General features: G+C 41.8%; 1 protein-coding gene across 1 annotated transcript in view; it reads right to left on the bottom strand.

Moving 5' to 3' along the window:
• SMARCA2 (SWI/SNF related, matrix associated, actin dependent regulator of chromatin, subfamily a, member 2) overlaps positions 1-13,528 on the bottom strand; it is a 239,576-nt gene that overhangs the window by 125,508 nt on the left and 100,540 nt on the right. The window contains exon 18 of the mRNA XM_042780710.1: positions 10,922-11,035. Within this exon, the coding sequence (XP_042636644.1) occupies positions 10,922-11,035 (114 nt within the window). The remainder of the gene's footprint in view (positions 1-10,921; positions 11,036-13,528) is intronic.

Below are 13,528 nucleotides of genomic sequence, written 5' to 3' on the forward strand. Positions count from 1 at the left end.
AGAACAAGGGGATACTGCATGGTTTAAAATCAGGAAGGGAGTGTGTCAGGGTTGTATCCTTTCACCATACTTATTCAATCTGTATGCTGAGCAAATAATTGGAGAAACTGGACTATACGAAGAGGAACGTGGCATTAGGACTGGAGGAAAATTCATTAACAACCTCTAATGCAAAAGACACAACTTTGCTTGCTGAAAGTGAGGATGACTTGAAGCACTTACTGATGAAAATTGATGACTACAGTCTGCAGTATGGATTATACCTCAATATAAAGAAAACAGAAATCCTCACAACTGGTCTAATAACCAGCATCACAATAAATGGAGAAAAGATAGAAGTTGCAAAGACTTCTTATTACTTGGTTCTACAATCAACACCAATGGAAGCAGAAGTCAAGACATCAAAAACGTATTGCATTGGACAAATCTGCTGCCAAAGACCTCTTTCAAGTGCTGAAGAACAAAGATGTCTCCTTGAAGACTGAGGTGTGCCTAACCCAAGCCACGGTATTTTCAATCACCTCATATGCACGTGAGAGCTGGACAATGAATAAGGAAGACTGAAGAAGAGTTGATGCTTTTGAGTTGTGGTGCTGGCAAAGAATACTGAAACTACCATGGACTGCTAAAAGAATTAACAAATCCGTCCTGGAAGAAGTGCAGCCGGTGTCAGACTTCGTCTCACCTACTTTGGTTACGTTGGAACCACTCCCTGGAGAAGGATATCATGCTTGGTAAAGTGAAGGGTCAATGAGAAAGGGTAAAGCCCTCAACAAGATGGATTGACAAAGTGGCTGAAATGATGGGCTCAGGTATAACAAGGATTGTGGAGCTGGCACAGGACCGAGCAATGTTTCGTTCTGTTGTACATAGGGTCACTATGAGTTAGAGATGACTCAATGGCACCTAACAACAACAACAATAACAACAACTTAAGGATGACTACCATTAGCCTCTGCTTCTGAGACATAAGACAACACGACCCATTCACGACGACAGGTGGAAGAAAGAATTTAATCTATAACTGGACATAACTTTATGACCATGAAAAGGAGGAGCGTGGTATGATTCCCACTGAAATACTGCAACAATTCAATTTAAAACAGTTAAAGGGAATTCGTGTGTCATGATTTATCACACCTGCAATACATCTATCATACTCCTGGTGCATAAAAATAGGCCTTGATTATATCCTCATATTGTTTTTCTTCATTAAAAGGATCCCAAGACTACAAATGTGCAATTTCCATCATCAACGCCAGATTAATGCCTCAAAATCCACAGTATGGTATTAAAAGTAAATCAGCAAGCTGCCTGATGTTTAATAAACTGATTAACACCAAACAGGTTATTTTCAGGCTCCACGGGCCACAGAGAGGAGGTCACAGATGAAGAGAAGCTGAATATTCATTCCATGACTGCTTTGGAAGGGACATGGCAGGCCGGCTGCAACCACAATTAATAGTCTGTCACGACTGATGCCCCAAAGCAGATGAGAGGAAGGCCTGCTCTTCTGCACAGCAGGTAAACAATAGCAGGTAACCAATAGCAGGTAACCCACTAAAAACTTACTTTAGTTCTTAATAACCTAGAGAGGCCAGAGAGGAGGAAAAAGAAAGTCTCTCACGTTGAATCAATAAAAATGTACTTCATATAGGCTTTGTGTCTGAGATACCTCATCATGTTATATTTTCACAGTACTTCTAATTTTTTCAAGAACTCTCAGTGAAATTTCATCATGGTGAAGTAAGTAGTTAAACCACTTCAGGTTTCAAGAAAGAGAATGCTATAAAGGGCAACGTTATATATATATATTACTGAGTTCTTTCTAAGTACTGACCCTGTGCAGTGTTTAATTTTCCTTCTTTCATTTAACCCATACAATACCTCTATGACCTAGTTACGAATGTTGTTGTATTAGCCTCCATCAAGTTGTCAAGTTGGGTCTGACACATATGACCCCTTGTACAACAGAATGAAACAGTGTCTGGTCCCACAGACCTCTGTGACCTGACCTTTGGTATATGCTCGAGTCCAGTGTTGCAGCCACTGTATATTTTGAGTGCCTTCCAACCTGGAGGGCTCATCTTTGAGCACTATAGCAGACCATGTTCTGTTGTGATCCTTAGAGTTTTCATTGACTGATTTTTGGAAATAGGTTGCCAAGTCTTTCTTCCTAGTTTGTCTTAGTCTGGAAGCTCTGCTGAAACCTGTCCACCATGGACAGCCCTTCTGGTATTTGAAATACTGGTGGCATAGCTTCCAGCATCGCAGCAACACGCAAGCCACCATCGCAGGACAAACTGATGGATGGGTGGTGGAGTCCATATGCTACGTATCAAAAAAGCTTAATTTTTGTATTTTTAAAGAGAAAAGTAAATATAAATAGAACGTCAGATAACTTCTTTCTTCATGCCAGTGGATTACTAGTAAACACACCCACATGCCTGCATACATGTGCTCTGGAAAGCCCTGCCCTGAGGTACCTGAATTCCCGGATCACTCATTCTGAGGGGCTGGGAGTTTCTGCCTTCTATTGCCATGCCACTATTCAGTGAGGAGATGCCTTGTCTCTACAAGCAGTCTGTAGACTCCATTGACCTCTGACACCATGCCTCCTACTTCTGATGGAACCCCTGCACCTTCCACCCCAGCCCCAGCTGCAGTACAATGCAGAGCAGACAACCAATAGCTCTGGGTGGACAAAGTGATACTATGATCAATTCCCAATTAGACATGCACCAACAGTGAAGGGGCAAGGGAAGCTTCTGTGAAAATGACACCATCTTAAACTCTGATGGGTCTGAGTTCACTCCGAAAAACGTGATAATCCTAGATTAGTGCATAAATGTAAAAAATCCTCAAAATATGGTGGTGCAGTAGGAAAGGACATTTGTGACCCTTAGCAGGGATGTTTCTCTCAACAAATTCTATTTGTGAGAGCCATAAGCTATTTCTGCTCAAATATATATTAAACCAAGGTGCCAGTCTCATGTACAGGTTGAATTAAACAAACAGAAAAACTAAACCCATTGCCTTCAAGTTGATTCCAACTCATAGCCACCCTAAAGGACAGAGTAGGATGGCATCATAGGGTTTTCAAAGCTATAAATCTCTATGGGAGCAGATCTCCAGGTCTTCTCTCCCACACAGCCACTGACTGGGTGGGTTCAAACAGCTGACCTTCTGGTTAGCAGTCAAGTGCTTTACCTATTGCACCACCAGAGCCTCTCACACACTAATCATCCCCTGAAAATTCTTGTATTAGTAAAGAATTATATTAGTCCCCTATAAGGAACTAAATCAGGCAGTTATAAAGGATTGGCTCAGAGTCTCCTCCCAAGGCTGTGATCTTTATGGGGAGCATAAAAGCCCTCTTCACAGTCTCTGCTTGGATACCATCCTTCACTTATCATTTCCTTTCCAAAAGGATGCACTTTTGGAGCAATGACTTTACTCTTTAGGGCACGTGCATGACCTAATACCACTTTGTGAATTGGGATTTTTAAGCAATAGGATTAAATGTATGAAAGCCTTGGGTTGCAGAAGCTATGGCAGGAGAGAAGAACAAAGTAATGATCAGTAATATCAAGCATTCCAAGCTCAGAGACAATGACTATACAAGTTGTAATAGCTCTGGGTGGACAAAGTGATAGATGGATCAATTCTCAATTAGACATGCACCAACAGTGAAGGGGCAAGGGAAGAAGCTTTTGTGATGATGACACTGTCTTAAACTCTGATGGGTCTGAATTCACTCCAAAAAACGTGATAATCCTAGATTAGTGCATAAATGTAAAATATCCTCAAAATACACTGGTGCTGTAGGAAAGGAAATTTGTGACCCTTAGCAGGGATGATGATGATGACAAAAAGCTATACAAAGCTTTTATCTGGTGCTGTTTTACACAAAATATATTAAAAATCAGGACCTCTTTTAGGCAGTTCAACCTCTTAACTTCAACCTCTAGCCAATCTAGACACTGCATACATATTTGAACATACTTAAATCTATATAAACAAATTGTGGTACATCCATATAGTGGAACATCATTCAGCAATAAAAACAAGCAACTTAGATGGATCTCAAATGCATTATGACAAGTGAAGGAAACCAAGCCAAAACGTAACATGTCTGGTTTCATTTACAGGTCATGCTGGAAAAGGCAAAGCTAGGGGGATGGAGAACAGATTAGTGGTTGCAAAAGGCTAAGGGTAGAGGAAAGGCTTAACTAAAAAGGAGGTAGAACCAGGGAATTTTTTTTGAGGGGGGGTCTGATGGAACTGTCTAGTACTTCAATCGCGAGGGTGGTTAACATGACTATACATTTGTGAAAAGTCATATAGAACTGTATATCAAAAGATCAATTCAATTTTATTGTATACACATGAGAAAATAAAAGGAAAAATTAAATTCCCTATATGACTTTTTTTCATAAAAACTTTTGACAAGTATGTAGCCTTTCTCTACCATCAAGCATAATTCCCTCTGGAGTCTCTGTAGAGGTTGAGTAAGAGATTCACAATGTTTGTGGCTATGAACAGATGGTGGCAGAAGAAACCATTATACCCCAAGGATGATGATGAAGTGGCTGATGTTCCCCAGGTGAAAAATAAATAAATAAATAAAAATAAAAAGGCAGAAAAGGAGAGCATGAATATGGGCCAAGCCATATCCACAACAGCCACGCATACCTCAATAGGTTTATGAGGACAGAGCTGTGGGAGGGCCCGAAAATGAACAAGGATGAGAGAACTTGAGGATGGAAAATGGAGCTCTCAATTAGTAACAGAAGCAGCAACATGAGTAGGCAATGAGGAAGTTGTAGCAGAAACAGCGGAGTGCTTGCCACGTGCCTACGTAGTATTATGAGCGCTGCTGTTGCTGGTTGCCTTGGAGTCAGTTCTGACTCATGGTAACACCCTACGGACAGAACTGTGCTCCATAGGGTTTCAAGGCTATGACCTTTTGGAAGCAGATCGCCAGGCCTGTCTTCTGAGGTGCCACTGGGTGGGTTCAAACCACCAACCTTTTGGTGCATAGTCGAGTGCTTTAAAGTTTGTGCCACCCAGGGCCTCCCACTGTAAGCATCTCACAACAATCCTGTGAGGTAGGCATGATTTTCAAGTTTACAAAGGAGAATCCCAGACCCATTTGAACTAAATGACTGGCCCAAGTTCACATAGTTAGTGACAGAAGGATAATGGACTGGGAGATCCCTGCCTGCTTCGACCAGCAGAACCCATGCTTTTCAGTCCCCTAATGTAAAAGTTTTGAATACTTGATATTATTCATCATTACTTTGTTCTTCTCCTATGCCACAGATTACAGAACCTAGCACTTACATACATTTAATCCTATCACTTAACACTCAATATTACCCTCCTGAAGAAGGCAGACTGTACATAAATAATACCATATACGGAGGCAAAAATCAAGGAATCAAATGACATACTGCACTGGGCAAATGTGCAAAAGACCTCTTCAAATTGTTAAAGAGCAAAGACGTCACTCTGAATACTAAGGTGTACCTGATCCGAGCCATAGTTTTCTCAATAGCCTCAAATGCACGTGAAAGCTGGACAATGAATAAGGAAGACCATAGACGAATTAATGCATTTGAATTGTGGTGTTGGCAAAGAATATTGAATATAATATGCCAGAAGAATGAGCAAATCTGTCCTGGAGGACATATACCCAAGATGTTCCTTAGAAGTAAGGATGGTCAGACTTTGTCGCACTTACTTTGGACACATCAACAGAAGGGACCAGTCCCTGGATAAGGGCATCATGCTTGGAAAAAGTACAGGGTGAGTGAAAAAGAGGAAGACCCTCAATGAAATGGATTGACATACTGGCTGCAACAATGGGCTCAAATACGGTAACGGTTGTGAGGATGGTGCAGGACCAGCATTTTTTTCTGTTATACATAGGGTCATGTGAGTCAGAGCCAACTCAATGGCACCTAACGACAACATGGGGTACCATACAAATACATATAAATATGATACCCTGGCCATAAAAGCACAAATATACACTATGCAGGTATCATGTTCTTATAAATTTGAGGGTGAACACATTTTTTAAAAGTTTATCATCCTGCAATAGGTCCCTGGCTGGTTGAGGGTTCTAAACCATCCAGGAGTGCTGAAAAAGAAAGACCTGGTAATCTACTTCTTTATGATCTGTTGTTGTTACCTGCAGCATAGTTGGCCTGACTCATACAGCCATTAAAAACACTACAGAGTGCAGTTCTTCTCTGGCACAGAGAGGGTCACTGTGAGCTGGAATCACTAACAGCAACTGATTTGGTTTGATTTTATCATCCTTCTAGGACACTCAGAAAGCTTTCATGTAGAAAGAATTGTAAAATAAATATTTTAGTAGAGCAATGAGTTCCTCTGTGTACACTCCTATGGTTTAGTAAATTACATGGTATGGCTTTTCTAGCCATAGCCTTTGTAACTCCTACTGGATTACTGGGTTGGACCATGCAATTTAAACTCCTAATTGTTAAAGTCATCCACCTGGGGTACTTCTGTTGGAGCAACATGAAATAATCTTCTGGGAAAGTTTGCACTCTCTCTCAGTTGTGTAGAAGTCTGATGTTGGGATTGGTTGGTTCTGCCACTCTGCTAGGCTCAAAATAAGCCCTCCTAGAAGCAAGAAGAAATCTGACTGCCAGCTGAGAGAGATATGCTGCTGAGAGAGACACACTGCTGAAAGAGAGATGTCTGGCTGAGAGATGTCAGTAGTGGAACTAAGAGGCACAAGACAGAGTGGCAGGCTTACCAGGCCCATAGAGGCAGAGGCCAAGCCAAGAGGCTAAGGGCCAGAGAGGCATGTCTAAGGGCACAGCAGAGGGGAGACGGTCCTGACCGAAAAGAACTGTATCCTAAGCACATTCCTAAATTTGAATTACAGCCAGTTGCTCCCATAATAAACCCTATAATCTGTGAGTTCTATGTGGCCACTACAGTGAATTATTGAACCCAGCAGAGAGGTGGTGGGTGCCACGGCAAGAATGGTTGGTGTCAAGGTTAGTAAGATAGCTGGAGAGTGGCAGCACATCTGGCCTCACAGGAACAGACACTGGGCTGCTGATGGTGATTCTGTCTTCCTCTTGTATAGTTAAAGGAGATCAGAATATGCCACTTCCTTGCCTCTTTAGCAACCCCATATCCCCTATGCTACAAAAGTTAACGTTTCTGTATAATGGGTTTTCTTAAAACAGGACATATTTTCAAATTATACTGTGTCTGAAAAAGAAAAAAAAAATCCATTTATAGGAGCCTGTCCTGGAAATAGTAAATTAGATGGAGAAGTTTTGAAGAAATGAATTAATGAAAGGCTTTGGTTAATTATCTTCTATTTTATACATTTCATCTCTGTAAGACACAGGATCACCATACAGTATGCTAGGAAGTTGTTCGAGGCAGCCACGTGATACCATTCACCAGTTCATCTTCTCTGTTGAGTAAACTCCATGAATATGAACTGAAAGGGTATGACTCAAAGCGTTTAGGACCACAGGAAATCAAAGGAATACCTATAACATTGAATCCCCAAGATGCCTTCATGAGCAAAATGAACAAGGGTTTGTCTCTAAACATGAAGGTTCTCGCTGGGATAAATGTGGTATAAGAAATATCTTTATTTTCATTTCTTTTCCTCTCTGCTAATGAGTAGGGAATTAGGGGATAAAGTTATTAGAAAAGTGATCCCCTTCATACACTATCTTGCCAATTCCCACTTAAAACTGGGCAGGACAGACCAAAAGAGTTGTGACACAGAAAAACATAATGATGCAAAATCAAACACTTCACAATCGGCCCATCTAAAGAGAAACTCCCATCAAATGCCTTGCGCAGCCAATTGCACACAATGCCAAACAGCTCCTCTTTAAAAGAGAGAATGCAAATGTGTGTGGTTCCAAATATGATCAGAAACATATGACACCCGTATTCCAATCCAACCATAAAACATCATGCCGAGGCCATCTAAAAGACATTCTAAAGCCCTGGAATCTCAGTTGCCAAAAAGCAATTTGAAGAATGTTCACTTAAAATATTCACAGAAACTTTGGCTTTTATGGGGCAGGATAAGAACCATGTCTCAGAATACCAAGATGATGTGTTTGTAATTTGCAGCAACTCTATTTTTAACTTTCTATCAGAACTATGACAGCACAAGCATCAAATACTGAATAAACATTCAAAGAAACCTGACAAAAGTTGACTATGACCTTCAAATACTAACCTAAGGCCCAAACCTGAATCCCTTATAGATTTATGAGCAGAACAATGCTGAGTTGCCTATAGCAGGGAGCTCAACAAGGTCAGTAACTTCAATAACAACAACAAAAAAAATTGAAAGAGACTCTTTGCCACAGTCAGTCATGAAAGGACACATACTGTATGATCTCACTTACATGAAATATGGAAACACATAGAATCCAAAGCTTGTTAATGGTGACCAGGGGTGTGAGGGAGGCAAAGAGGGAATTTTTGCTTAGTTGTTGTTGTTGTTAGGTGCTGTCCAGTTGTCGCCGACTCATAGCAACCCTATGCATAGCAGAACAATACACTGCCTGGTCCTGTGCCAGCTCCACAATCCTTGCTATACTTGAGCCCATCACTGCTGTCACTGTGTCAATCCATCTCATTGAGAGTCTTCCTCTCTTTCATTGACCCTCCACTTTACCAAGCATGACATCCGTCCCCAGTGAATGGTCCCTTCTGACAACATGACCAAAGTATGTAAGACAAAGTCTGGCCATTCTCCCTTCCAAGGAGCATTGCAGCATTCCTCCTTCTTTAGTTCTTGTGGCAGTCCATAGTGCTTTCAGCATTCTGTACCAACACAATTCAAAAGCATCTATTCTTCTTCGGTGTTCCTTATTCATCGTACAGCTCTCACATGCATATGAGGTGACTGAAAATATTATGGCTTGTGTCAGGCGCACCTTAGCCTCAAGGAGACATCTCTGCAAGGAGACATTCAGCACATGAAAGAGGTCCTTTGCAGTTGACTCGCCCAGTGCTATACGTCAGCTGATGTCCTGACTGCTGCTTCCATTGGCGTCGATTATAGAACCAAGCAATGTGAAGTCTTTGACAACTGCAATCTTTTCCCCATTTATCATGCTGCTTCTTACAGGTCCAGTTGCGAGAATTTTTGTTTTCTTTATATTGAGATGTAATCCATATTGGAGACTGTAGACTTCAATCTTCATCAGTAAGTGCTTCAAGTCATCCTTACTTTCAGCAAGCAAAATTGTATCATCAGCGTATCTCAGGTTGTTAATGATTCTTCCTCTAATCCTGATGCCATGTACAGTCCAGCTTCTCGGATTATTTGCTCAGCATATAGATTGAATAAGTGTGGAGAAAGATACAACCCTGACACACTTCCCTCTTGATTTTAAACCACGCAGTGTTCCTTGTTCTGTTCGAACGACAGCCTGTTGGTCTATGTACAGGTTCCTCCTGAGTACAATTAAGTGTTCTGGAATTCCCATTCTTCTCAATGTTATCCACAATTTGTTATGATCCACACAATCAAATGTTTTGCGTAGTCAATAAAACATAAGTAAACATCTTTCTGGTATTCTTTGCTTTGAGCCAAGATCCATCTGACATCAGCAATGATATCCCTTATTCCATGTCCTTTTCTGAATCCAGCTTGCACCTCTGGAAGTTCTCTGTCAACATACTCCTGCAACCATTTTTTAATTATCTTCAGTAAGACCTTACTTGCGTGTGGTATTAATGATATTGTTCGATAATTTCCACATTCTATGGGATCACCTTCCTTTGGAATGGGTACAAATAAGGATCTCTTCCAGTTAGTTGGCCAGGTAGTTGTCTTCCGAATCTCTTGGCATTGCCGAGTGAGTTTCTGTTTAGGGGGCAGAGAGTCTGTGTTCATCGGGGAGGAATAATTTGGAAAAGGATAATGAGAATGCTTGTGCAACTTGAAGAATGTAATCAGTGTCACTGACTGTCTGTGCAGAAACTGTTGATTTTGTGTATGTTGTGCAAGGCATAACACAATTGGAGAAAAAAAAAAGACTCACTGGACGTGATTATTTTATAAAATCTTCCCCTTTAGGGAAGAGCTCTTGGAATCTCATCTGAAAATGCTGAAACGTTTCTTCTGCCTCCACAAACTCCTCTAGGTCCATCAAATAAGATAGAACTCTAAAATGACATCCAAAACCACCCAGCCCACAAGACTCAGGTCCATTCCAACTCGTAGTGACCCTGTAGGACAAACTGGAACTGTCCCATAAGGTTTTCAAGTCTATAATCTTTACAGAAGCAGACCGTCACATTTTTCTCCCATAGAACGACCGGGGGGTTTGAATCACTAACCTTCAGTTAGCAACTGAGTACCTTAACCACTGTGCCACCAGGGCTCCTAAAATGATCTCCAAACAAACCAAATCCACTGGCATCAAGTCGATTCTGACTCCAACTGACCCTTTAGGATAGGGCAGGACTGCCCCATATTAAAGACAGTAAGTCTTTACAGAAGCAGACTGCCTCATCTTTTTTCCACAGAGTGGCTGGTGGGCTCAAACTCCTGACCTTTTGGTTAGCAGCCAAATGCTTTAACCACTGCACCACCAGGCTGTTAAAATGACTGAGTTGATTCTAACTCACAGTGACCCCCATTAGGCTTCCAAAGCAGTAAATCTTTAAGGAAGTAAATGGGTTTGAACCACCAACCTTCTGGTTAGCAGTCAAATGCCTTAGGCACCACCCCACCAGAGCTCCTTAAAATGATCTCCAAGGTACCTGTAATTAAAATACAAGCCTGCCTAGAGCTGTTTCAGTCAGGCAGGTGCAGGTACTTCAAATATGCAAAGATCCGTGCAGGGGAAGAAAATTCACGATTTTGGAATCTGCGACCTACTTTTTCTGGAAGCTGGGATTCCACCTCTTTCTTCAGTCTCCTCAGTAGAAAGGGTCTCAACACCTTATGCAGACGCCTGATGATCAGTATAGTTTCTTCCTCATTCAAGTCCACCTACAAGAGAATCTCAGATGAATCTGATTTTTAGACAAGCTTGTTTTGTGTCATAAAGCTTCTCATCACTTGTTAGTATCAAGACATGACTGAAATTTTATCTGCATTAAGGGCAGGCCGTGTACACCTCAGGATTCCCTTCCCACCTGCCTATACAGATGGAAATAAAACAACCTCTACCTGATGTCCTTGTCTTTAATGCTGAGTTCTGCAGAAAAGGGTCCCAGAAGCCACTAGTTTTAGATCGACAGTATTAAAAACCTACTGCCATCGTATTCATTCCAACTTATAGTGACCCTTTTGGAGAGTAGAACTGCCTCATAGGGTTTACAAGGCTCTCGATCTTCACAGAAGCAAAGCCCAAACCAAACCCACCGCTGTTGAGTTGATTCTAACTGACAGTGCCCCAGAGGACAGAGTAGAACTGCCCCATAGGGTTTCCAAGGCTATAAACCTTTACAGAAGTAGACTGCCTCAACTTTCTCCCCCAGAGCAGCTGGTGGGTTTAAACTTCTGATCTTCTGGTTAGCAGCTGAATGGCTGAACCACTGCACCACCAGAGCTCCTTTCAATAGTATTAACAACCCAGAATTTATTAGATGGAATTATCAATAAAAGCTGATCAAAGAATTGGGATAGAACAGGAGAAGACAGGCAATGGTTAATATGTTGCAAATGGCTAATGCACTTGGCTGCTAGCTGAAAGGGCTGAATGTTTCAGTTTACCCAGAGTGGCTCAGAAGAAAGGACTGCAATCTACTTCTGAAAAACTAGCCACTGAAAACCCCACGGAGCACAGCTCCACCCTGACACACATGGGCTGCCATGAGTTAGAGCTGACTCGATGGTAACTGGTTACTGGTTTATTTAAAGGCAAGACATTAAGTTAGGCTCTTAACTGAGGCTGTCCCAGATTCAGGAGAAAAACGGGGAACCAGGGCTTGAACCTGAAAAGAGAAACAAGAGCCAACCCAGTTTATGCTGGGGGTGGGGAGCTGTAAGCTCCACTACCTCCCTACTTTCCTTTTCTCTGCCCTGACCTTGGTCCAGTTCAACTATATTTATTAAAAAGCCCTGGTTTTCTCTTTCATCTTCCTCTATTAACCCTTAGGGGGTAGAGTTGTTGGGCACAACTGTCTACAAACAGGCTCCCCAATTAATTACTGACAAATGGCAACTGTACCTCTAAAGTACCTCAGAATTAGAGGGCCAAAGAGTTCAAACAGGAATTTTCCTAACAGGTTCTGCTGTAGATTCTTGTTCCTGCAGTTAAGAAACCGCTAATCAGAACACCATGTGTCCGTTTCTTGTTTTGCATGGCCCATGCCTTTCTTTCATAAATGACCTCTAAGAGAAGAGAGTTTGAGAAATGGAAGGCTTACAAATGAGAAAAGTTTAAAATGGATACTCCAAGATCTGAGAAGAATTTATGTACAAACAAGGAGCCTCGGTGGCATAGTGTTTAAGCACTCAGCTGCTAACCCAAAGGCCAGCAGTTCGAACCCACTAGCTGCTCTGCAGGAAAAAGATGAGGCAGTCTACTTCCTTAAAGGATTTACAGCCTCGAAAACCCTATGGGGCAGTTCTACTCCGTCCTACAGGGTAGGTATGAGTTGGAGTTGACTCAACTACAGTGGGTTTGGTTTTGGGGATATGAAAGCAAAACTAAAGCCCGTACTAAAATCTGAAAATAAATGTGTGCTGAATATTACTGCAAACTAGTTCTGTTTTATACTCAGACTCTTCATGCAGAAATATTTTAAAGGGCAGTCCAAACTGATGAGAAGGTAATGTGTGCTTTAACGTTTCTATTGAGTTGGCTGAGTTGGCCTCGTCAAACTAATTCAACAAGTTCAGCCTGCCTGTGACCCATCACAGTTAAGCATCCTACCAGTGTGGAACATCTCTGGTGGCCTGGTGGACATGTCAGCAAAAACATAAAGGAGTTAGGATGACCCACACATCACTAAATCTTTCTTAGGCAAGGTCAAGAGCCCTAGAGTAGAAACATGTCCATCTACCAATCGGCTCCTGTTAGGAGGTGACATTGTGAAAGCCTGTGAGGGTATGCTGTAGCTCTAATGTTCTCAGTCGTTGGAGAGGTTCCCAGGTGGTGCAAACAATTTGCACTTACCTACTAAGCTAAAGGTTGGGAGTTCGTACCCACTCAGCGGTACCGCCCAAGAAAGGTCTTGTGACCTGCTTCCATTAAGATTACTCTCAAGTCAATTCCAACTCACAGTGACCCTGTAAGACAGAGTAGAATTGCCCCATAGGATTTCCAAGGCTGTCATCTTTACAGAAGCAGACTGTCACATCTTTCTCAGATGGAGCCACTGGTAGATTCAAACCACGCTTTGGTTAGCAGCCCAGTGCTTTAACCATTGGATCACCAACGTTCCTTCCATTAAGATGATAGCCAAGGAAACCCTATGGGGCACAGTTCTACTCTGTAATATATAGGTCACCATGAGTCAGAATAGACTTGCTTGT

This window comes from Orycteropus afer, unplaced genomic scaffold (assembly GCF_000298275.1).
Source record: "Orycteropus afer afer isolate SDZICR_OR568_19922 unplaced genomic scaffold, OryAfe1.0 scaffold00005, whole genome shotgun sequence".
Lineage (NCBI taxonomy): Eukaryota > Metazoa > Chordata > Mammalia > Tubulidentata > Orycteropodidae > Orycteropus > Orycteropus afer.